This window comes from Propithecus coquereli, unplaced genomic scaffold (assembly GCF_000956105.1).
Source record: "Propithecus coquereli isolate 6110/MARCELLA unplaced genomic scaffold, Pcoq_1.0 Scaffold79, whole genome shotgun sequence".
NCBI classification, from domain to species: domain Eukaryota; kingdom Metazoa; phylum Chordata; class Mammalia; order Primates; family Indriidae; genus Propithecus; species Propithecus coquereli.
This window is the reverse complement of record NW_012154062.1, coordinates 2858949-2885171: the sequence shown is the minus strand read 5'-3', so window position 1 is coordinate 2885171 and position 26223 is coordinate 2858949. Positions and strand designations below refer to the sequence as shown.

The 26223-nt window shown below is 46.0% G+C and overlaps 1 protein-coding gene across 1 annotated transcript; it reads left to right on the top strand.

Moving 5' to 3' along the window:
* The first annotated feature begins 638 nt into the window (after window positions 1-638).
* SLC18A1 (solute carrier family 18 (vesicular monoamine transporter), member 1) lies at window positions 639-26006 on the top strand. Its single transcript, XM_012662961.1, has 17 exons — window positions 639-784; window positions 1923-2121; window positions 2593-2839; window positions 3884-4247; window positions 5242-5300; window positions 8824-8907; window positions 9783-9875; window positions 11376-11465; window positions 11711-11754; window positions 15203-15263; window positions 15346-15441; window positions 21586-21664; window positions 22638-22689; window positions 24224-24287; window positions 24556-24675; window positions 24862-24995; window positions 25882-26006. The coding sequence occupies exons 3-17, from the start codon at window positions 2716-2718 to the stop codon at window positions 25990-25992; spliced, it is 1575 nt and encodes a 524-aa protein (XP_012518415.1). The 5' UTR covers window positions 639-784; window positions 1923-2121; window positions 2593-2715; the 3' UTR covers window positions 25993-26006.
* Window positions 26007-26223: the final 217 nt, after the last annotated feature.

The following is a 26223-nucleotide window of genomic DNA, read 5'->3' as shown; positions in this document are numbered from 1 at the left end:
TGACACCCCATGAATGTTACTTCCATGTGAGCCCCTAAGTGCTGATCAGTTAGTACCAATTTGATGGCCACCAATGACTCTTAATGTCAGAATAATACAGATCTACAGAGCCTCTCAAGATTCTCCGATGAGCTCTACTCTCTCCTACAGCCATCCATCCAGTCATCATTCATACAAGGAATATTCCCTAGAGGCTACTATGTGCCAGGCACCAAGCTAGTATTGGGATGCAAAGACAGTGCACAATTGGCCTTTATAGAGGCCATAGATACTGTATTTTTATGGCTTGAGAACAACATGCATAGATTGTTTTTCCCCTGTGAATGTTCTAAGATTTGTTTCTTTCCGGGAAGCAATTGGGGTACAAGTAGCCTCGTTGACTAAGCAGCAGGGGACAGAAACTGTACTCTGGTTCTGTCTTGTCTTCCAGTTTGTATTCAGACCCAGGCAAGAGTTAAAGAGTTTGATGATTGATAAACACAGACGAAAAACAGCACAGCCCGGTGCCTCTTGGCTTAGGATAACATCTCGCCTCTCTTTACCCTAGCCAGCCTGCCTTCCTGCCTTTGATGCAGGGAGCGAAGGGTCAGAATGAAACCTGTTGGAGGTTCCAATTAAATCTTTGTGGACAAAGGGCACACACACGCACGCGCACACACAGCATCCTCAGATAACAGGTTGCAATAAATCCATCAGCAACATTCACTTTCAGAGAGCAGTTCCTGCTGCCTTGCTAACAGCTACCAGCACCTCGCTGAGTGCTCACACCAAGATGGGCTCTAAGGTAAGATTTTTCCCTCCCTCTGGACAAACTTAATCCTTCCTTGTAATTTGTGTCTCTTGTCAGAGGATTTTGACTATGAAGTTTACTATTGATTTGTTGGCAAATTCCTGGTTTTGTTTGGATTTGTTTTGATGTTTTGGTGTATGGCTGTTGTTTTGGGTTTTTTTGTTTGTTTTAATCTTTCTCCGTAGGACTTACTTTATTTACTTCATTCCATTTTATATCTTTTTGTTTTCCATTGTTTTTCTTTTAGTCTTTTATTTGTATCCTTATGTATTCTAAATAAATTTGTATTTAGAAATATCTTATTTATACAGAGAAATGGAGGGTCTTAAGTAATTGCATGCATTTTCTGGTTAAAACTTATCTGGGAATTTGGTTCACTTGAGACCTTGGTCCCTTGGATATATAGCATGGGGGATGTTCTTCTTCCAGCTCTGGGCTTAGAACAGAGTAGCTCAATGCTTGGGATGCTTCCAGTGTTCAAGAGTGACTATTGAACCCCAGTGATAATCCTTTAAACTTATTTACTTCTTCAATTATGAAAGTAGCTCATTATAGAATATTTGGAAATTATAAAAAAGGAAAAAGAAGATAATTTAAGTAATTAATTATAAATGGCTGGCATCTGGGTATCTTACTAGTCTCTCAAAAATGTGCACATATATTTATTTTTACATAATTGAGATCAAGCTGTAGACACAGTTTAATACCTTTTTTACTTCACATTATATTAATAGTATTTTCTAAGTCAATAAAATTATTTGAAAGCATGATTTTACGAGCTGCTTAATATTCTACCATTAAAATGTTCCATTTTTTTCACTAATAAGAATAATTGAGCAATTAATAATTTTGAACATAAATTTTTGGCTGTACCTCTGATCATTTTCTTAGGATAGGTTCCTTGAAGTAGAGTTACCTAGTCAAAGGGCCATTTCATGGCAGTAATCTATTTTAAAATTTAAATGACTGGTATTACTGATAATGCAACAGAAGCCACATAAAAGAAAATGAAATTCTTCCCAGAAGCTGTTATTACCTGAAGTTTGACAAAGTACTGTGACTTAATGCTGACTAATGATATGAAATCCTAAATAGGAAACTGATCACGAAAGTTAGTATTTTATTTCCACAGAGCAACACACCTTTCTGAGCAGAGTTTTATAGCTTAAACAATAAAAGTGTTTCTGGTATTACAGAGCAAGGGAAATTGGTGGAGAATAAGCCTACAAGTTAAAAACTTAGAATTTCATCCCAGTTTGGCACTAATTGTCTGACCCCCAAACTAATCTCCTAACCTCCTGAGTCTCAGATTTCTCATCTGTGAGATGAAAGTGTTGGTCTAGGCCAATGTGTCTCAGTGGGCAGTGCAAGTGACGCTTGTGCCACCTGAAATATTTTTGGATGGCACATAGAACATAGACGATAATTTTGGGGTGGTATGTAGACAAAGGACATAACTTTTTTTTTCTTTTTGCATGGCCCATAAAGTTACTTTTTCAACTTAAAGGAAAAGATGAAGTAAATAATAGTATAGGTAGTCATCAGCTATGACATAAATCATCAAGGTTGTAGGCAAATGTCTCTTATTTGAAAAACACAGGCATAGGTGATCTGTGTTCTGTTTAATGTTTTAGGTGTAATTCCAGATGTAAATAGCCAATAAGCAACACTTACGTGGAAGGCATTTTGGAAACCAGGTAGAGTTATAGAGATGTGTAAGAAGTGAACAGTGATACAGATATAGAAACGTTTCCAAATACTCTACTACTACTTGCAACTTTTTGCACTTTTCATTTTCATAGTGACTTTCGCTCGTCTGGGCAGACTTCCTCCGCTCTTCTGTAAAGGCTGCAGAAGACCTGTAGCTGTAACAGGACCCTCCCCAAGAACCTGGAGGAGACCAGTGCCCCCGCCCCGCCCTCGCCATGCTCAGGACCGTTCTAGACACTCCTCAGAGGTGGCTGAAGGAGGGGAGATCGTCGCGGCAGCTGGTGCTGGTGGTGGTCTTTGTTGCTCTGCTCTTGGACAACATGCTGCTTACTGTAGTGGGTACGTTTGGGGGTCTTTGTGCTGAGGGTTAACTTGAACTTGGGCTCCAGCAGGCAGCACACACCCTGCTCTGTTTCAGTGGTGAATGGACTTGAGAGTGTTTCTTTTTATGCTCAAAACCACACAGAGGTTGCTGGGGATTGGAGGAAACTGCAGGAAATGGAGTCTGAAGCTTGCCAGACATTGTAGAAAGGCTCCAAAGGTTCAAAGAAGGGGAGGTTCAGAGAGCATCAGACCAGAAAAGAGGGTGACCTGGAGCCAGTACCGGCTGTGCGCTCCTTCCTCCCCAAACTGTCTTCCCAAGGTGCTAATGACTCCGCGTGCCCCTGGGCAGGGAGCAGCATCTCACTGTGTGGCCTTTCCAGGCTCTGCTCTATAAAAATAGCGTAGTTTATTTGGATTGCCAAGTCCTTGTCAAGACTTGCCTTCCTTGCGGTTCATTCCCTTAGAGTCCTGCTTTTTCCAGTTGGTACTCATAATCAGTGCATTAAGTTGTACCAGTGTATAAAGGGGTACTAATAGGTTGCCCCTCTTGGGTAAAATATTTGTGAAGTGTTCAATGACTTGCCCATGATAGGATTCCAGACTATCTGTGTCCAACATCTAACAGGTCCCAGAGCTGGGGCTGCCACACCACATTCCCTGGTCCCCTCCCACCCCCATCCTCTGGTTACATCTGTGTGAGAGCGGGAACAAGAAGGCAGACCCCACCTGGTTCCACCTCGGCTGGAACATGCTCACATGTCTGCAAAGAATCGTGATAGCTCAACGAGTGTTGATTTGGGTATTACACAGAAATTTTAGTGAGTAGACAAATTAGCCAGTACGAAATCCAAGAATAACAAGGACTAACTGTATAATGGTGGCCGCATTTAGGTACTTTAGCTAATAGGATAATCTGGGCAGCAGGGTCTATCAGTAGGCTTTAAGTCATGTCACGTAAACACCTTCCTTGAGCATAAACCTCATCGTAGTGCCCCAGGACCTAGTAGTGGTAAAAGGGCAATCCTTCCTTAGCCCCCACCATGTGTCCTTGACTTTCAGTGCCTGTTGTGCCCACTTTCCTGTATGTCACGGAGTTCAAAGAAGTCAACTACTCTCTGCACCTCGGCCATGCCGTAAGTTCCCCGCCTACCCTCGCCTCTTCCGCTTTTTCCACCGTCTTCTCCTTCTTTGACAACACCACCCTGGCTGTTGAAGAAAGTGCACCCAATGGCACAGCATGGACAAATGGCACTTCGGACATCAGTCCTCTTCCAGTTACTGAAGCCATCTCAGCACGTAAAAACAACTGCTTGCAAGGCACAGAGTTCCTGGAGGAAGAGAACACTCGTGTCGGGGTTCTGTTTGCTTCAAAGGCTATGATGCAACTTCTGGTCAACCCATGCGTGGGACCTCTCACCAACAGGTATCTCAGTGGGTGCAGTGCCCCACAGGTGCTCAGGGACTCAGGAACAGAACAATGAATCGAGGTACATAGAAGTAGTTTAGAAGGGAAAAAGGAGGAATACTCACTTGTCTGGTCCCCAGGGCAGTCAGCTATTTGGAAAAAGCTGGTTACCCCAAACAATAACATATTATGGATGCAATGCATGATGGGCTTTAGATTTTCTTAGTGATATGTTGAATACTGAGTACCAAGAAGAGAGCCAGTGAATCTCAGTGTGCTGTTGATGTTATATCTGTGCTCTGGAACACGGCTTCAACAGACGAGGGTTGGAAGGGGACAGTCCTATTGTAATCCTAGAGCGCTGTCTTCCCAATCACTGCATTTAGGATTATCCTGATGTTTTTTTTTTTTTTTTTTTTTTTTTGAGACAGAGTCTCACCATGTTGCCTGGGCTAGAGTGCCGTGGCGTCATCCTAGCTCACAGCAACCTCAAACTCCTGGGCTCAAGCGATCCTCCTGCCTCAGCCTCTCGAGTAGCTGGGACTACAGGCATGCGCCACCATGCCCAGCTAATATTTTTTTCTATATATTTTTAGTTATCCAATTAATTTCTTTCTAATTTTAGTAGAGATGGGGTCTCACTCTTGCTCAGGCTGGTTTCTAACTCCTGAGCTCAAACAATCCACCCACCTCGGCCTCCCAGAGAGCTAGGATTACAGGCGTGAGCCACCACACCCGGCCTATCCTGATGTTTCAAAGGGATATACACTCTACCTAGGCTACCCTTTCTGGAAATGAGAATCTTGTCCCTGGTCTATGGGAATTTTGCATGTTTGTTTATTTGCTTGTATCCCTTCACGTGTCATGTTCCGTCTCCACACCTGCATTCAGAGGCATGTTTTACCATGTGCTCAAATAACTACATTTCTGTTCCTGCTTACATTAAAAAACGTAGTTGAAGTATATGAATGCCTGTTGGAATTGTGTCTTTTTTTTTTTAATTCCCTTTTAGGATTGGATATCACATTCCCATGTTTGCTGGCTTTGTTATCATGTTTCTCTCCACAGTTAGTAAGTAACTTGCTGCCTCTTTCCTTCCCTTCACTGATTGTCTTTGATCTTATCATGTGAATTTAGTGTGGAGAGCAGGGTAGACCAGAGAGTAGTTAGGCATCTGACTAAGTGGACTGGGAAGTTGATTTAAATGCTTTGTAGTTTTCGGTGTGGAAACTAGAACAGTAGTGGCAACTCAGTCTAGTTGGAATTCATCTATTCTGCTATAGAAGAACAGATACTTTATTTACTTGAGCGGGGAAATTATGAAGGCTGTTCGAATGTGTATGCTGTAGTGTCTGTGTGTGTATCTATCCGTAATCCCTTGAGCGAGTTTAATACAACTTCCCAGCTTCAGGAAGAGATCATATTATTTTGATATGCCATGGTAAAGGGCAAGTAACCAAAAGAAAAAAAAAAGGAAATTGGACAACAGCATCTGGAAAATTCCAAGAAGTCTATTGCTTTCCAGTTAAAGACATTAAAGGTTAGGGCTTAGGAAAGTAAATTTGCTAAAGAAGCAAGAAGGAGAAAGACAAATAGTCCACCCAGTATCTGCTAAATGTTCCTAACAAAATGGAGAAGGAATAAAAATGGTAAGTGAGAAAAATAAGTCTGGAAATGGACCCCAAGAAGTGAAATAAGAAGGAATGAATGGGGGTTTGTGTTTGGGGGTTCATGTAGGGGAAAGCAGCCTGGGGACCCACCTTGGCTCCGACGGTTCTGCTGACTCTCTGCTCTCCGACAACACACCTCCTTCTCCCTCGTGTTTTTCTTATTGCCTTTCTGTTGGTTATCTGCTTTCTCTATTCCTCTTCCTCAGCTTTTCTTCCTTTCCAGCATAGGACTTGACCCCTACCAACCCAGTGTTTAACAAGAATTTGTTGCATTCAGGGCTGGAAGGCTGCCAAGTGCAAGAGCTTGAGATGTGAACTTCTGTCTTGAGAACTGCATCTTACTAGTAAAAGTCTAGTTGAATCAAAGAAAATGAGGAAATTCAAGTTGGCAATGTTCATTGAAATTCTAGAAGCTCAGCCTATGCTAGAGAGCAAATTAAAAAATAATAAGATGCCCTATTTCATCAAATGAGATTTAACATTTTTTTCCATAAAACTTTATGGAGCACATGTATTATGCCGCGATGGTGACAGTCATAAGACATAGTTCCAAGTGGTCCAGGAGTATATAGGGGTTGCCTAGGGAGACAAACACCTTGCAAAATAAGATAATGCAGTGTGCTAGTGGATCCTAAACTCTTTAGCATAAGGTCCTTGCCTAAGTCTCTGCCAAGAACTCATGTTCTAAAAGCTTTTCCTTTTTTTTTTCTTTCCTTTTTTTCTTTCCTTTTTTTTCTTTCTTTCTTTTCCTTTTTTTTTTTTTAATATTTTTGAGACAGGGTCTCACTCTATTGCCTGGGCTAGAATGTGGTGGCATCATCATAGCTCAAGCTCACTGTAACCTCAAACTCCTAGGCTCAAGAGATCTTCCTGCCTCAGCCTCCCTAGTAGCTCTGACTACAGGCGCATGCCATCACCCCTGGCTAAATTTTCTATTTTTTGTAGAGATGGGGTCTTGCTGTGTTGCTCAGGTGGGTCTCAAACTCCTGGCTTCAAGCAATTCTCCCATCTTGGCCTCCCAAAACACTAGGATTACAAGTGTGATCCACTGCACCTGGCTTAAAAGCTTTTCTTACCTACCTAACTGTATGTATTAAATAATTATTTTTTCCATGAGATAACCGGTGTTGCTATACTGAGTTGGCCTAATTGTAGCCAAAAGAAACTACATTTGGTGTTAGGGTAAACATGTAGCATCATTCAGTGTTTTTAAAATATTTAAAAGAGGTTGCTGACACTCATTACTACCCTAAACTTCCCAACTAGGAACCGTACTTAATGTAATTAGGGTCAAATGTAAAGGGTGCAAAGTGACAAGCAAATTGCCTTGGTCTTCCCAACTAGGGTGACCAGCTATCCTGGTTTGCCTGAGATTGAGGAGTATCTTAGTCCATTTAGTGTTGCTATCAAGGAATCCCTGAGGCTGGGTAATTTATAGAGAAAAGAAGATAATTTAGCTCATGGTTCTGCAGGCTGTACAAGAGGGATGGTGCCAGCATCTGCTTGGTGTATGGTGAGGGCTTCAGGCTGCTTCCACTCATGGCAGAAGGCAGAGGGGAGCCAGATGTGCAAAATTGCCTGGGGAGAGAGGAAGGAAGAGAGAGGGGCGGAGGTGCCAGGCTCTGTTTAACAACCAGCTCTTTCAGGAACTATAGAGTGAGAACTCACTAGCCACCCCTCACCTTCACTGCCCCCAGAACATTAATCTATTTGTGAGGGATCTGCCCCCGTGACCCAAACACCTCCCACTAGACCCCACCTCCAACATTGGGAATCAAATTTCAACATGAGATTTGGTGAGGATAAACAACCCATATCCAAATTATAGCAAGGGGCTTCCCAGGATGTAAGACTTTCGGTTTTTGTGGGATTTTTTGACGTTCAGTTTTAAAACCATGAAATTTCTGGGCAAACCAAGTTGATCAAAGGATATAAGAATGGTAGACTAAATAGATTGGAAATCAGAAAGCCAGGAAAGGAGAGATCAAGGAGGTATATGTTTGGGAGACAAGGAGTAGTGCAGTGTGATCATGTCGCGAAGTAATGGGAGAAGATTATAAACACAACCAAAAGACATGTGTAATGAATGGGCAAAGGGATTAAAATTATTCTGATTCAGACACTTTGGCAAGATTTTTCTTGCTTTAGTAGACACTGTTCTGAAATTGGAGGTGAGACATGTCTGGGCTTACTACCCTGACCACCAGCACCCTGTAATTTAGTTTTGGATAACATATTCCTATTTGATTCTCAGTTTCATGTATGTTGGTCTCCAATAGACTGAACCTTTTCAAGGGCATGAACTGAACATTCTCTTGATTTCACATCTGCTATAGAGTCTAGCAGAGCTGTGTGTTCAGTGTTACATAATAAATACTGATTTGATTTGTTTAAAGATCTTCCAATATAAGATAAGGGGCAGGATCTGACTGGATCATGAGATATCATTTTCTACCCAAAGCCAGTAGTCCTTGAAGCACATGACATTGCCACTATACCCAAGAAGACCCAGTGGTGCCCAGCAGTGGCAAAGACCAAATCTGGGTGTTGCATATGGAGGACCTAGGAGTGGGGTCTAAGAACTAGTTCCCAGCCTGGGGCACTGGGCTTCATGGACATTCCTGATTCCAGTGGATGGGATGTTGGGTTCTCCACAAGAAGTGTAGAGATCTAGCCTCCTATCCACTGTGTGGTGATGTGGCGTACGCTTCTGTGGTTTCTCAGTCTTCTTGCCAATTAAAAAGCAGTTCTGATTGAGGGATGGAAGATTAGAAAGACAATTCCAAAAACGGGATAGTCGTCCTGCCTTATTAAAACATGTGCATAATGACTCGTGTCTGCAATGTCATGGGCATGTCTTCTGGTGGCTGGGGAAGCTGAGGCAGTTTGCTAACCGGAGCTTTCTTGCTATTCTCTTTGCCCAGTGTTTGCTTTCTCTGGCACGTACTCCCTGCTGTTCGTGGCCCGAACCCTTCAAGGCATTGGATCTTCATTTTCATCTGTTGCAGGTAACAACTGACATCTTCATCACACACACATACACACACGTGCACAAACACAAACATCTCTTACCTACTCAAACCCTGTAAGATTTATATGAAGAAATTAAGGAAAATAGCATCCTGGTGGGTACAAATTGTGATTTAGAAACAAGGTAAAGGGCCCATAAATCCCTAAGTCTGACATAATAACTTCCTCTGATAATATTCAGATGTAACTAGCTTAGGCTGGAACAAGCCCATGATAACACCGTGACGTAGACCAGGCTTTTATAATATTTAGTGCTACTTAATGGTCCATTCTCTGTCCCCTCTTAATGTTTCTTAGGAACAGTAATGTTCACACTACTGCTGTTAGTAGCCCCATGGTCTGCAGAGTATTGCCAAATACAGTATTTACTGAAATCACATGAAGTTAATATTTTATGCCAATTTACACCAGACAAATGGACCTGGGTGTGCAGCTGCCATACAGAGCCAGCCCACACCCTGCCCAGCTCTTCCTCAGGCACCCCTGTTGAATAGAACAGTCTCTGTGTTGCTGGGTTTTCCTTTTCCTGATCTGCTCCACCGTCCTCCCGTTTAGGGAAGTACGCTGCAAAATGCGGTGAAATGCGGTGTAACTGGGCGGTGGTATCGTGTTACCTCCCCACAGGCCTTTGAACTTCCAAAAATATTCTGAACAGAAGGGGTGAGCACTCTGGGGGTTCGGGGGCCTGCAGGGAAAGTATCTGTGGAAGACTGTGGATTATGTTTTAAAACACTCCTCAAACTGAAACTCTAGCGAGGATTAGCTCTGAAGATATAGCAGGGCAGGGACCAAAGACTCCACTGGGGCAGGCAAAGCTCCCACCTTCTGGCTCCATCTGCTTCTCCCCATGCAGGTCTCGGGATGCTGGCAAGTCTCTACACTGACGACAGTGAGCGGGGGCGAGCCATGGGAACCGCCCTGGGGGGCCTTGCCTTGGGACTGTTGGGTAAGTGGCACCCAGGGGGCTCTAGGAGTGGGGGCTGGGGGTACTGCAGACCCTCCGAAGATGGCTGCAGGAGGAGGGTGCTCCCAAGGTCGTGGAGGATGAGTGTTTTCCTTCCCTCCCTGGCCAATCATATTTTGACTCCTTCAGAAATATTACTGAGGAAAGATGAAATTTCTTTCTCCTTAAGATGTTGAACAGCCCATAAAGGCCTGGGAAAGTTCCGGAAACCCAGCCTGTTGGCTGAAGTGAACCTCCCCGTGTTAGCAGCCACTGTCTGGCTCAGCTTTGCTTCCAGGCATGGACAGAGTGTGCCCTTTGCCAGATTCTCTGCTAAATTCATTACAGACACAATCTCCTTTATTCCTCACCACCACCCTGTGAAGGAGGAATAATGCTCCCATTAAAGAGATGAGGATAAGAAAGGTTAAACAGCCATCCAAGGTCACCCAGCCAGGAACTGTCACAGCCAGGATACACACTGATTTTCTGGGCTCTGAGTCCCAAACTCCAAACTGTAAGGTTATACTTTCTCTGGGGCTCATCCCTCGTATGACTTAATTGACAAGCCACATACTTCTGCTGAGCACCTATTGCAGAAGGGATTTAGGTGAGACATCGTTCCTGCCCTCTAGGAGTTTATAAGCTCATGGAAAAGAAAACACCCCAATCTTTTCCCTGGCCTATGCCCCATCTTCTACTACCACAGGGAGGAGAGGAATCAAAAACTCTGTCGTTTGTTAGTATCCATTAACCCAAATACGCAGCCTAACACTCGGGTGCATCCTGGACTCGTTCATCATCAGTCAGTCCCAAATGAATAAGCCCCATTATATCCACTCATCGCTTATTGGTTGGAATATGGCACCCGCCTCCTGCCTGAGCTCTCTCGCATCCCCTCCATCCTCCACCGTGCCGCCAGAAGAATCTTCCTGAGCGCAGAGCTGGTGGTGTTTCTCCCCTGATGTCTCTCCCTAGGCCACAAGGCCAGGGAGACACCTCATCAAGATACACAGCACCCTCGGTTCCATGGCCTCAAGCTTCCCCATCTGCACTCCTGTCCTCCCAAATACTCATAACTCTAGTAACACTCACTTTCTTCTCTTTCGTCTCCACCTGCACTCTCTTTACTGACACCTCTGTGTTCTTCATACAAGCTTCTGCCCCACCAGGCACTATGCATTTGGCAAAGCTCTTGCAGTTACGTGGACTTTCTGAAGCACTGTACTGTGGTGACATCATCCTCTGTGCATGCAACCTTTTGCTGTTGAACTTTTCACCATGTTCTAATTGTTTATTCCCCCAACACATACATTTCCTCCAGTAGATAGCGAGCTCCTCAGGGTAGCGATCATGTCTTCTCCATCTCTGAATCCCCCAAACCTCTGGTGGAGCTTAGCCCTAGTAGGCCTTCCATAAATGCCCACAGAGTAAATGTGCACGAGTTTCCTGGGCTGGGATTCGCCCTCACCTCTGGAATCTGTGCCTGCTTTGCCTTTGCAGTGGGAGCTCCCTTTGGAAGTGTGATGTATGAGTTTGTGGGGAAGTCTTCTCCCTTCCTTGTCTTGGCCTTCCTGGCACTACTGGATGGCGGTAAGTCACCCTTAGAGCCCCCAGGCAGGTGGCAGCCCAGGTCAGTGCTCTGGTGTCCACCTTGACCAATACTAATAAGTGCTATGGGCTTGTTTTGATGGGTCAAGGATTGCCCTATCCTAAGAAAGAAGGAAGAAACTCAGGGAGTTGGATTTGTATGTGATGGGGTGGCAGCAAGATGGCTGGCATTGGACCCCCCAGCTAGTCGGTGGACAGACTGAACCGTCTCCCCCTCTCTTTCCTAGCTCTCCAGCTTTGCATCTTGCAGCCTTCCAGAGTCTCTCCGGAGGTAAGTAGACACCAGGCTCCACTGCTAAGAGATATATAAAAAGGTGAAGTGCAGGGAGCCAGACCATCAGAAGAAAGGTCAAGGGAGGTAGAGTCAGGGAAAGTGGGAACTGTACTTGGATTCCCAGTAGGGTCACATTTAGGGTAGTGTGGGACATAGTGAGCGTATTTGGCTTGATGTTGGACAAAGATGGCAGAAGGGCCTTATGAAGAATCAAAGAAGCCTTGCAGAATATAGGAATATGTATATATGTACATTTATGCAAACACACACACACACACACACACACACGCACGCACATATTCGGAACCAGGAGATGATGACATTGAGACCTGAGTATTCGGAGTTATAACATCGTCTCAGAGACAGAAAAGGCTGTGGTGGCCATACAGACAATCTCTCCCCCAATAAAAGACATCCTTTAAGAGCATCTGTAAGAGACTGTCATTCTGTCACAACTAATAAGTTATCAGAGTTGGTATTTGTCTGACTCCAGGCCAAAAACGGCTCTGGAAAATCCATATCAAACCATGAAGCAAGAAAGACAAGAAAGTGCATAAACTATGGGAAAGTTTGATTTAAAGACCTCAACTTTGCATTCCACAGTCCATCAGCGTATTCCAGAAGTAATTATAACAACACCTAACAGTTCTTCAGGGCTTTTTAACGTACCAGGAACTCTGCTTAGTATACTGTCTGTGCGGCATCTTATAAATGCCGTGAAAAAAGTATTATTTTTAGCCTCATTCTACAGATAACGAAACTGAGGGAAAACAGAGATGCATCTGAAAGAATATGAAACTATGACCATAATTAACACTCTTAGAGGGCTAATTCCTGCACAGCGACAGGGAGCGTCCTGCAGTCTGCTGAGGTGCTGCTGCTCTTTGGGAACCGGCTCTAGGAGTAGGATGTCTGGCAAGGGACGTAACCACCACCCAGCCAAGACTCCTCGGGGCAAGGAGCACCAAATGCCTCCTGCGCAGGCTCCCAGGCCCGGAACGTGCTTTGCCCCAGAAACCAAAGTAAAGGCACTCACTGTGCTCATCGCTGTTGACGCGTCCTTGTTTCTAGGCCATCTCAGTGACAGAGTTAGACACACACACACTCACACACACACACACACACAAGTTCACACTGAGACCTCCACTTCCAGCCCAACTCCACAGGATTTTTTCTTGCTTTCCTCATTCCTTATTTTTATCTTCCTTCTTTTGTAGTGAGAATTCTAGCTCCCCCCAAAAAATCAAAACATTTACCTATTCGTGCAACCCTACCATACTTACAATTTATATACCCATACTACTACAAAAAACACACCTACCAAGAAGTGTTCAAGATCTTTGCAGTTCTTTTTTCCTTAGACTTAGGGAAATAGCCAGAGTACTGTGTTTACAAATTACCGTACTTGCATTCGTTCTTTTGTCCCCCTTTCATGTGATTATATGATGCACAATGCATTTAAAATTCAATTGTGTTCATTTGTTTTTCTTCACATTTAGTTTTAGGTTTTTTTCTCCATTCTTGCTAACTATATTAGTCTGTTCAAGCTACCAGAACAATGTACTACAGACTGGGTGGCTTAAACAACAGATGTTTATTTTCTCACAGTTCTGGAGGCTGGAAGTCCAAGATCAAGATGTTGCCAGGGTTGGTTTCTGGTGAGGTCTCTCTTCCTGGCTTGTAGACAGCCACTGTCTCACAGTGTCCTCACCTGGCCTTTCCTCACTGTGTGTGCACAGAGAGAGAGCTCTGGTGTCCCTTCCTTTTCTCATAAGGACACTAATCCTATTGGATTGGGGCCCCACCCTTATGACCTCATTTAACCTTAGTTACCTCCCTAAAAACCCTATCTTCAAATACAGTCATATTAGAGGTTAGAACTTCGGTATATCAATTTGGGAGAGGGGGACACAATTTAGTCCATAACACTAATATAATTTTATATTTTGAATATATAGAACATGACTATCTAAAGGTTAAAATTATTCAAAAAAGTATACTCAGACAGTGTTAATCCTCCACAATCTTTCTACCTTCCCTCCCCCACTCATAGGTAACCAACTTTATTGTTTTATGGTTTATCTTTCTTATGCTTTTGTGTTTTTTACCCTAACTAGTTTGTTTTATTTACCCCTTTTTTCTTACATAAAAGGTAGCACATTTCCTTTTTTTCTCACTTAATTAATAATATATCCCCCAAATCACTCCCTATTAGATCATAGAGTTCTTCCTCGTTGTTTTCCATCTATATGGTCCACACACACACACACACACACACACACACACACCATTGTGTGTATATCATATTTTATTCAATCTCTTATGTTCGGCCATTTAGGTAGTTTTCAGTGCTTTACAGTTACAAATAACACTGCAATTAATGAATTTATGCATATGCATTTTAATATTATTGGCAATAATCTTTAGAATAAATTCCAAGAAGTGGGATTGTTGGGTTGAAGGGTTTATTGGACTTCTTTGTGTGTATTTTTCTGATTTACATCAGTTTGTTTACATCGAAGTATATATGGGTGAGCGCATGATCATTTCAGTTTTAGGATCTATAAATATCTTAACCCATTCTTGTATGTATGCAAAGAGGGTTATCAAAACTATTAAATCTGTTAAAAGACAGACTACAGTAAACAGCATGGAAGATTAGGACAGTGCTCAGGAAGTTTGAAAGAGGGAAATGTTCCAGGTACTGAGTCAGGGAACATTCTAGAAAAGAAGGAGCCATTTCAGCTTGACTGTGAAGAGTGGGGCAGGATGGAGGGCAGGATGTGGAACTGTGGAGAGGAGAAGGCAGGTAGTTAAGGCAAAGGTGGCAATGATGGCCAAGGGACTGCTGGGTGCATGGAAGGAGGGTGAGTGACCAAGTTAAGCTGGGATGGAATATGTCCTGAGGGGAGGACATTGGAACTGGACGTTTATGCTGGCATTTTAACCCAGGTGTTCAAACTGCTTCTGCTATCCCTGTCCAGTGTGGCTCAAAATGGTCAGAACAAAGAATTCAGAAAGCTTGAGAGGCTTTCTGAGTATGGCCTCTATGCTCAGTTTTGGGATTCTAGCTGGGGAGTTTAGCAGAGAGACTCAAGACCAGGAGTCCAGATATCTGTGGCCCAATCCTGGCCTTGCTACCAATCCACTCTGACATGGTTGATGGTCATTTGAAGGCAGGAATCACTTCTGGACTATGTTGCCCTCTTCTCTGAGATCACCACAGTCCCTGCCTTGCACACAGGAGGGGCTCTGCCTGCACTCACTCGGGACATCAGGCAAGTCCCTGGACTTTCTCTCCCTGGACTGGGTTTCCTGGTCTACAGTGATGGAGCTGATGTAAAATGGTCTTTAAGGCCTTGTGTGCACATTCTCAGATTCTGTGAAAAGAGGAGATATGTATACACTGTACAAATGGAAGTGTTTTTGTCATCCATGTTCTCAGAGTACCAAGGGGACTCCACTCTTCACGCTTCTCAGAGACCCTTACATCCTGGTGGCTGCAGGTGAGCTGACAATGGCCTCCCACTGGGCTGGGAGAGTCTAGGCTTCAGGAAGATACAGTGGCTCACAGCACTGTCCCCCCAGGTTCCATCTGCTTTGCCAACATGGGAGTGGCCATCCTGGAGCCGACACTGCCCATCTGGATGATGCAGACCATGTGCTCCCCTGAGTGGCAGCTAGGTAAGTGACCTTGGCACCTGCTAGGCCAGGGCAGGAGGCAGGTACTTTGTGCCCTTCCTCTCAGGTCCATGTCATCAGTGTCACACAGGGACAATGTGCTTCCTTCTTAGAATGACCTTCCATGTCCATACCCATGAATCAAGCCCAAGTGGGTGGGCAGTCCCTCAGAGAAGCAGTCTGAGGACGGGCAGGGTGGGAGGGGGTGAGGGGATGATTGGGGGATCACATACCTAGCTATATAGTAGAATGACTAAAGATTTCCAGTGTAAAGGCCTAGGTTTTGGTTTCACCTCCATTGATTGCCTATGCAGACTTGTGCAAATCACTTAGACTTTCTGAGCATCGTTTTTCTCAACTCTAAAATGAGCATCATAATTCTACCTAGTTCAAAGGCAAATTGGAGGAATAAGTGACATAAGATGTGGACATGCTCTGTACCACGTACAGAGTTAATGTGCACCACCATTACCATCCTCACTTTCCTCTCTTCAACGTTCCATCCCCGAGATTACCCTTTTGCTGTCTTTTCACCTCTAAAAAGGTGCGTATGTAGCACGCACATAGGGAAGGTGCTGGGCTCTGTGTCCCAGCAGAAGCTCTGGGCCCAGGGGAGAGAGCTCCAGTGTTCTATTCTCCATGCAGAGATTCAGAAAGGACGCTCCAGCCCTTCCCAGGAAGCCTGAAGAAAGGGGACACAGAAGGGTACGTGCAAATCGCTCCGTCACTGCAGAGAAGAGAGGCTTATGGGGCCAGAGGGAAAGCTGATAAGAACGTGATATAGCTCAGCATGCAATAAAAAGCACTAATCTAATTTTTAAGGGACGGTGCTAAGCAAGGCTCCCAGCTGCACTCCTCTCCCCAAATTGAATTTTTCTGGGCCGCAACTGCCTCTGACCATGACAATTAATTGAATTAGTCGGTGTTCAGTGCAGATAACGCATCCACTGCCCCCAGGGTCTGGCCAGTCGGGTTCTTGGTGCCAGTGAGCAACTGCAGCACCGCCCTTCTCCAGCAACCCAGTTACCAGCCTCAGTTGCCAGTTACCAGTTACCACCATCTTTCACAGCTTTCCTGAATGCTGTCTGGTCTGTAAAATCTGACATCGAAGGTTCTCAAATGATTACATCAGGATCACCTGGAGAGCTTTTAAAAGCTAAATGAGGCCAGGCATGGTGGCTCACACCTGTAATCCTAGCACTCTGGGAGACTGAGACAGGAGAATCGCTTGAGGTCAGGAGTTCGAGACCAGCCTGAACAAGAGCGAGACTCCCCCCGCCCCCCATATCTATTAAAAATAGAGATGGGGCCAGGCATGGTGGCATGCACCTGTAGTACCAGCTACTCAGGAGGCTGATGCAGTAGGATTGCTTGAGCCCAGGAGTTGGAGGCTGCAGTGAGCTATGATGACACCACTGCTTTCTAGTCTGGGCAACAGAAAAAGACCCTGTCTCAAAAATCAAAACAAAATTATAAAAGCTAAATGAGTATCATAATACTGTCTAGTTCAAAGAGAAATTGGAAGAATAAATGACATAAGATGCTAAATGACCTTGAGCAATTCAGTAAACACAAGCTTTCATGCCTGTTAAGTTTCCAGATGATGCTGATACGGTTGGTCAGCAACCCCCCTTGGAAAACCACTGCTCTACATAAAGAACACCTTGAGGCTTTGGGGAGGAACAAAGGAGTCAATGCTTTTGAGAGTGATGTGTAGTCTGTGACTGAGTGCTTGCTATGTGGCAAGGTACTGTCACCAAGAGGAGGAAACACCCCAGGCTTTGGAAATAGGTCCCTGGAGGTTTGAAGCTTGACCTGGCCACCTGCTGATTGTGACCTTGGATAAGTTATTTAACCTCTCTGAACTCTGCTGTGGTCTGAACGTGTCCCCCAAAATGTATGTGTTGGAAACTTAATCCCCAATGCGACAGTATTGAGAAGTGGGACCTTTAAGGAATGATGAGGTCAGGGGGGCACTGCCCTCATGAAGGGATTAAGGCTGTTGTCACAGGAGTGGGTTGGTTATGAAATGGGGGAGTTTCATCCCCTTTTCCTCTCTCTCCATGTGATGCTCTTCTGCCATGCTGTGCCCCAATAAGAATGCCCTTGCCTCATGGCCAAGCAGATGCTGGCGCCATGCCCTTGGACTTCCCAGTCTCCAGAGTCATGAGCCGAATAAGTCTCTTTTCTTTATGAATTACCCAGTATTGTGATATAGCAGCAGAAAACAGACTAAGACAGATTGCCTTTTTATTTATAAAAATGAAAAATTTTTTTAGGGTCATTTTGACCTATGTATTCTAGATGGATCAGCATAGTGCATGGAATAAGGATATACTCAGTAAATTTTAAAAAATATTATATTACTATTTTTGTAATGATTTTTATTTAAGTAATTCTGATAGTCACAAAATGTGTAATCCCTTGACCCTTGAAGATATACTGTGAAAAATATGCATGTTATCTATAGACATATAGTCTGGAACACCTATTTTTGCACAAAATGCTGCAGGAAATGTAAGCTGTAGCCAGATCCTAAAGAACAAGCTACGTGGATGGAGGAAAATCTCATTCAGGAAATTTCATGCCCTTTAAAATGATGTCAAGGAGATGTATCTAGGAGACTACTGGGCTTCCTAAAGGTGCTTGTGCTCACATATTAGATAAACAGTTGAGTAGTTATAACCTCTAAATTTTTTAAAGCAATTAAATACAAACAAATGGGTACAGTTTGGAATAGATTGCCAGCTGTGCAGATGGACTAGACAAATACACTAAGGTGAGCTTTACTAACAATCCATAGAAGAGAATATTAAAAGCAAACAAGCTGTCAGCCAGTAACTGGTGAACTGTTGACTTTTGGTATAATTGTAATCGTCATGGCGCTTTTTATTAGGCTGCATTGTTTCTTCTAGGTACAGAGAAGCATGAAAGGGCCGGTGAGACCCAAAGAAACTCACACTGCTGATTCCAAGCAGTCCCTTGACCAGAGCAATCTGTGCTGCCACACGGGGGGTGTGGAGTAGCAGAAATACCTGGATTTGGAGTGAGAAGGCCTGGGTCCAAGTCCTGACCCTGTCACTCACCAGTTATGATGATAATAATTCAGGCCAGTGCTCCTAGGGCTCTTACTCTGTGCCAGACACTGTGCAAATGCTTGATATGCACAATTTCATTTAAATCCCACAACCAGCCTACCTGGTAGAAATTATGATTATCCCCATATTTCAGAGATTTCTTAATCTAATCCAATTTCCAATGCCTTTTCCAGTCCTGGGCCTGTGGAACTCCCTGTCATTGGCAAGCATTCCTGTGCCCTCATGCTCTTCTCCAAACACTTCCTTCACCTTCTTGCCCAGAGCCCCAGATGTTTTCTGTGAACACTGTTTCCCTGCAGTGTCTTGGTGGAAGTCCATGCTCCCCCAGACCTTGCTCTCCTTGCTGCTTCCAAATCATTTCTTCTCTGTTCTCCTTCAAAGACCCCAACTCCTTTGAAGATCATGTTGTTAGATTATACCACCCCACCCCTCTTCATTGCAATCATCTGGTGACCCCTTAGCTACCCCTCATCATTCATTCGTTCAAGCTGTCAACATCTGGCTCATGTTCTTTTCACCTCTACCCCTGTCACCATTTTTGGTGACTTCAGTATGCATCTTGTCCTCTTCCTTAATCTACTTTCTTGCAATGACCTTTTCCTCCTCTCCCCCTTAACCAATCAACCTTATGTATACCCTGACCTTGACATCATCGTTAATTATATCCCCTCTGAGATCTCAATTCCAAGCATATTCTTACATATTCCCTGCTCAGGTGTTCTGAAACTCCCATATCAACAATTTTTGGCCACTCTGAGATCACCAAGCCATTGGCCTAAGTTCTTTTTCTATTTCCATCTCTGTTCATGTCCTCACTTCGTTCCTTACTCAGTTTGGATTCAATGGTTCATCATTAGTGTCACTCCTTTGAAACTCCTCTGTCCCCCTGGGGTTGTTACCTGACAAAGCTTTGACTCTGACCAAATCTATCAGTTGCCTACTTCCTGTCTGCACCTGAGCAGTGGGTGGGGCTGTAGAAAAACACACAGCCAGGCTGTTGCTCTCACCTTAAATTTAAGGCCACAAATCTAAAGTGGGCTTCACCCTGCCCAACAATCTTTGTACAAGTCTCAGTTGTGCTGGCCTTCCCACTTTCCAAAATGACTGTTTCACACTTCTCCACTTAAACATCCTATACATGCCCATCCTTTCATCATTCCAGCTGTTGACTTTGCCTCCTAGCCATTGAGAAAACAGAAGCAATGAGAAGGGAATTCACACATTTCCATTACTAAATGTATTCACTTCCCTGCATCTGTACCCACACGCACTGTCCCAGCTCTGATCAAAGGCCAGACCCCTCTTCTGGATTCCATCTCCTCTCACCTGCTTCGCTGGCTACCCCTCATCATGTTTGCTATCTTCTCCTCCTTTGCTAACATTTAAAGGTAGGAGTCCCTGGGGCTCAGACCTTGGATCTCTGTTCTTCTCCATTTGCTCTTCTGTAGATGATCCCGTCCATTCTCATGGCTTTCAGAACCACATGTAAACCAATGAGTCTCAAATTTATCTCCCTTGGAGCTCCAGACTTATATATCCCACTGCCTGACATCTCTGCGTATCTAACAGCTATCTTAAGCCTTTGGTATTTCCCCCAAGCTCTTCCTCTTCTACCAGTCTTCCCTATCTCCAGCCACCCAGTCGATTAAGATAGAAACCTAGGTTATCCTTGGCTTCTCCCTCCCCCTCCTTACTCCAGTGTCTGCACTGAATCCGACAGAAAATGCCCTAACTTTGCCCCCAAAACCTCCCGCTTTATTCACTTCTCTCCAACGTGACTTCTAAGGTAAGGCATCACTTTTCTCCTGGATTCTGCAAATAGTCGTCTGGCTTCCACTCTTGTCCCATGAACATATTCTTCTAAGGGCCTTTAGAAAATATAAATCTGATTATGTCATTCCCCTCCAAAGCTTCCCATGGCCCTGGAAAAGAAATTCCAAATTCTTTCTTAGGGCCTGCATTTTCTCACTCTCTACTTTGTTCATTACGAGTGATTTTTTTCTTTAAGGCCTTTTCATTTGCTTTAGGTACTTTTTATTTTCCACTTGAAAGGGCCAATCTTTTAGTCATCAAGGTCTCAGCTTAAGTGCCACCTCCTCAAAGGAGCCTTCCCTGACCCCCAGATCCCACATAGCTGTTCTTCCCGATCGCTCTGCCGTATCACCGTATTTTTCAAAATCGTGTTTTTCATTTCGTGTATTTGTTTCCTTGTTTACTTGTTTGTTGTCTGTCTTCCTCCCCCGGAATGTAAACACCCCGAGAGCTAGGATTTTGTCTGTCTTATTCACTGCTCTATTCCTAGCCCCTAGAATACTTGGCACATGATAAAAGCTCATTAAAATGAATAAACAAATGAATGAATGAATGAGACTCAGAGAGGGTAAGTAAATCACCCAAGGTCGCAGAGCTAATAGGTGGCCAAGCCGTGATTGAACCCAGAACTGTGTGGCAGGCACCAAAGCTCACATTTCCAGAACACTTCACTCTACCGTCACAAAAAGCCACATGGCCAGGGCTTCCATTTGTAAAACACTTTACATCCATTATCTAATTCACTCCTCTCTGCAACCTGGTGTGACTTCAATTGCAGCTTTGCTTTTTCCAGATGTGGAAAGCAGGCTCAGAAAGGTTTAGTAATTAATCCAAGGTCCCTATCAGAGCAATGGCAGGGCAGGTAAATAGCAAGACAGGAAGCGACCTCCCCAGGAAGTATGTGTATCTCTCTCTGAAGCTCATGTTCCCATGCTGATAATCAGGGGTATTTTATACGCCGAGAACGGCTCATGAGGGCCGTTCACAAGGAAGTCTGAGAGGGAGCTGGAAGCACGTTGAGTATATTGAAGCTAAACACAGCCCTGCTCCTGCAGCAAGCAGAGGTGTGAGGTCCTGCGACATCTGCTCTGGGTTTGCACAAGGATCCCCAAACCATAAAACAAAGTGGTTAGGGGGTCTCAAAAGGTAACCAGGGGACGTCACTGTCTTGGAGGAGACGAGGTGCTTTGGAGTGACTTGGGCACGTGCTAAGGTGAGGGTCTGTGTCTTTCTCCAGGTGTGGTTTTCCTGCCTGCCAGTGTGTCCTACCTTATCGGCACCAACCTCTTTGGGGTGTTGGCCAACAAGATGGGGCGGTACGTAGCCTGGGGATCTGGGAAGAATGCTAGGAATGTAAGATGGGAGAGCCCTTCGAGGTTGTCCCTGCACTTGGAATGACGAACAGCTTCTCAGACGTTGAAAGTTTGGGGCAAGTACACACAGATGAAAACTGCCCACGGGGAGGATGGGTGGTGGGTGGTGGGTGGAGAGGTGGGTACGGACAGAGGATGGTCCTGAGCTCTGCGCTGGTTGCTCTAGAAGAGGCAGTGGGTACATGAGGGATAGCCCCCACTTTCCAGCCATTTGCTACCCAGTTGAAGAGAAAAAATAAGCGCAAAAGAGAACAGCTTTGAAAAAAGCAGTACTTCAGGGCATTGGTTGTCAAACTGTGTTCTGTGGAACTCTAGAGTGCGCCACTGAAGTGCCTCGGAGGCCACCAGGGGAAAGGACTGGGGGCGAGAGGTGCAGGTCTAGATTCTGTTCCTCCACTGCAGTGGGAACAGCTTCAGTTTGATCTTTGGAGTTTAGCATAAAGATTTTGAAAACAAGTTTTAAAAGCGCTGCCATGGGAAATCAAAGAAGGAAAGAAGTTTGGTGCCTTTTGTGGTTTTCAAGTTGGACCTCAAAGACCCAATAAAATATGGCCAGGAAGGAGGGAGTCTGGACTGGAAAACAGCATGAATTAAGTTTGAGGGCTACTCCCAAGGGTCCAGTGCGTTCTGAGCCAGCGGATTTCTCTTCTAAGGGAAGGAGGAGTATGTCCCATTGCACCTGCGCTGCCCCTACTGTGGCCATAGGGGTGGAGCCAGGGAGGAGGTGAGGGCAAAGAACGGGTAGGCAGAGAGCTCCCCTGGGGACAAATCCATCACGGAGGGATGCAGTCACCTCCTCAGGTCCTAAGGGTTGCCGGAATTAGGGCTGGCAGGACTGGCCAGCGTGGTGGTGACGGGGTGGGGGTGGAAGGGACGTTCCCCTTAGCGCTGCTTGACGATGGCTCTTTTCTTCCAGGTGGCTGTGCGCCCTGGTTGGGATGGTGGTCGTAGGCACCAGCCTGCTCTGTGTAAGTATAAAAGGCCTAGTTGAGAGAGAGACTCAGACATTTAAAGACCACTTGCCTTTAAAGTGAGTGGAGGATTGACTTGGCAGGCACCGTTGGCAAGACTGTTTCGGAGTAGGTAGGAACTGAGCAGCGGGGCAGATGCCACGAGTTGAAGGGCGTCCCACTGAGGGTGGGGGAAGGAGAGCGAGGGGCGCAGGGCAGCCGGGGCCGGAGGTCTGAGGCTCTGTGCGTGGGCATTTGAAGTGACACATGTTGGTATTTCTGGGGCCAGCAGAGTAAATGAAGCATTTTATGACTTCACTTACTCATCCCACCCTGATAGACCCCACAAGTCCCCAGGGAGCCTCAGTCACCATCTGTGCCTCAGTCTCTGCCCCCAGAGTGTTGGACTGAAGAATAAAGACGGCTTTTCTGTTTTCAAGAGCCCCCACTCAAGTCACGTAAGCCTCCATTTTCCCCTCTCCCCAGTGGGACTGAGGAGCACAGAGCGTCCTAGGCTTGGGGGACAGGGGAGGGAGGAGGGCAGCAAGGCTCGGGGTACTCTGCTCAGGGCCGGCTGGAGGTCCCCAGTGGGAGCTCGAGCTCCGGCTTCCACCCTGGCTTTACCGCTTGCCGTGTGGGTGACTTTGAGCTGGTGACCTCACCTCTCTGTGCTCAGCGTCCTCATCTGGGTAGAGAGGATTGTGATGGTGTCCCCAGGGTTGTCGGGTAGAGAGGATTCTGATGGTGTCCCCAGGGTTGTCGAGGTAATCCCCATAAGCCACAGCTCAGTGTCTGGCATGGGGTGAGCCCCCAGCACATCTCAGCCAATACCATTGATAAAATATAAATGCGTGTCAAGGTATCACCTCTACAATTGTTAACAGTATGTTAAACCCTTAAGGAGTGAACCTGGGGCAGCAGGTTTGGGTGACAGGTGCCCAGGGAGGGAGGGAGGAACCTGCAAAAGAGGGAAGGAAAGGTTTTCGTTGAGGGGTGGGGAGGGCAGTGGGAAGGAGCCTCACAATGTGTCACCCAACCGTGTCACCTGCCCCCTCTAGCTTATGGCTAGTTGGTTGTTGGGCTGTCTTCCCTGTCTCCTTGCTCCAATGGCTACTGAGTTAGGGGTTTAAACAAAACCTTTGGATGATGTCAGTAATGGAAAGGAGGCAACTCCATTCAGTGAAGAACGAGGACAGAAGTGTGTGTTTGGGTGGAGAGGGAAGAGGAAGGGAGGAAGCCTCCATGCGACAGAAAAGAACCCTTATCGTGGTATAATGGAGTCAAGTCTGAGGTTCAAACTTGATCTTGGCACTCCGCAGCTCTGTGACTTTGGGTAGGGCATTTAACCCAAAAGGCACCAGTCTAGTTTTCAAATCTTTAAAATGGAGGGAAAGATTCTTCTTCATAAGAAGGTGCGAAAATGCAAAGAAATGATGCGTGTGGCCCATAGCACATGCTTAATGTGAATGCATGTCATGTGACAACCCCTTGAGCCCTGCCCCCACCTGACCCAGCTGGAGTCCCGACAAACTGTCCTTCCTCCCCCTTGCAGGTTCCCCTGGCTCACAACATTTTTGGTCTCATTGGCCCCAATGCCGGGCTTGGCTTCGCCATAGGTAAGAAGTGCCCTCAGAGGGAGCAAGAAGCCCCTGAACATGGGTGCAATGCCTTTCCTCCCCCTTTCTCATCAGAGGAGCTAGGTGGGAAGGCAGAAGGAGCGGGAGGGCGGCTGGAAGGGTGCGGAGAGATGGACGCATGATTCCCACCTGGAACAGGTGTTGGTGCCAAATGGCAGGACGGCAGGAAGAGCAAGGGGACCCAGGGGGAGGGGCATGCCACCAACTGTGGGTGGGGCTGACAGCGTCCTGCTTGCACTGGCCACAGGCATGGTAGATTCCTCTATGATGCCCACCATGGGACACCTGGTGGACCTGCGCCACGCCTCCGTGTATGGGAGCATCTACGCCATCGCCGACGTGGCTCTTTGCATGGGCTTCGCTATAGGTACGTTGGTGGAGGCCCCACCCTCCCCGTCTGCTGTTTCCCAGCTGGAAGTGGAGCAGGACCATCTTAACGTTCTGGGGATATTTGACACCGCGGCATCCTCTGGGTCACCCACTGCCCTTGGCATAGTGTCATACATGTGACCAGGCTCTGTAAACACCTGTGACCTTGATGTATTCCTCACAGGCCCGTCCACCGGGGGTGCCATTGTGCAGGCCGTCGGTTTCCCCTGGCTCATGGTCATCACTGGGGTCGTCAACATTGTCTATGCCCCTCTCTGCTGCTACCTGCGGAGCCCCCCAGCCAAGGAGGAGAAGCTTGTAAGGAACTCTGACTGCTAAAAAAAATCCACTTCTGTTTGTCCCCTTTGTCTCTCCTAGTCCCTTTTGTCCTGAGCTCTTATTTCCTCTATCAGTAGTTTCTCTGTTTTGTCCCATTTTTCTGGTCCCCTTTTCATCTTTATCCTTCCTTTGTGCCTTTCCTTAATTTCCCTTCCTCAGTAACCACATCCTCTCTTTCCTGGGCCATTAGGATGAGTCTTAGGGAGAGAAGGAAAATGGGGAGCTCACAAAGAATTGGGGACAGGGGACCATCCAAGGCATCCTCTAGTTGCTGTGGTTACTGGCGAGGTGTGAATTGCCAAGCTGTCTCCCCCCAAAATGAGCGGAATCCCATTGTGCACATTCATCCGTTCACTCATTCATTCGTTCATTCATTCATTCATTCATTCATTCGAGTGTGCCATTATCCTTACCAGAGCATCTCTTTTAGAGTACAAAAACCCCAGGGAAGAAAGAGATCCACAATACATGGTTTCCTTTAATAAGATACTTTCCTCTTATTGTAGCACGAGGCACCCTGAGGGGCCCGGCTGGGTTAGGAGTGGATGTAGAGGCTGCTCGAAAACACAAAAGCAGGCAGCAGGTCTGATGGGCAATGGTGCCGGTTCCAGCCGGCTTCCTGCCGGCCGGAGCTCGCACTGCCACTGTTGGGACCCAATTAAAAGCATATAGGTTGTTTGTGCTGATGAAGGTTGATGTACCTAGGTGCCTTGAGAGGCCTGTGCAAGTACATGAAGCAGAAAGAGGGTCCTGCGTTTGTTTATTGCGTCTTTCCTCGGCAAGGCTAGACTGGGATGAGCTGACGGGAGAACAGAATGGGTAGAAGATGTGCAGTGATTTCTCTCCTCGCCTCTCACCACTGCAGGCTATTCTGAGCCAGGACTGCCCCATGGAGACCCGGATGTACGCAACCCAGAAGCCCACCAAGGAGTTTCCCTTGGGGGAGGACAGTGACGAGGAGCCTGACAATGAGTAGCAGCAGCAGAGATGGTCCCTGAGCCACGTCACGTGTGAATTCATGAGGCTCAGACTTCAGCCACCACCCGCTTCCCTGGAACCAGATCACCGTGGGCTGCTCAGTGGGTGTCCCGTCCCCTCCCCTGGGCGTCTCCCTTCCTCTCCCCTTCTCACCATAGCTCTCCCTCTACGCCTTGGGGCCTCAGGCGGCCCATGTTTTGTGGGAGGACAGAGTGATGCTTCCTCCCAG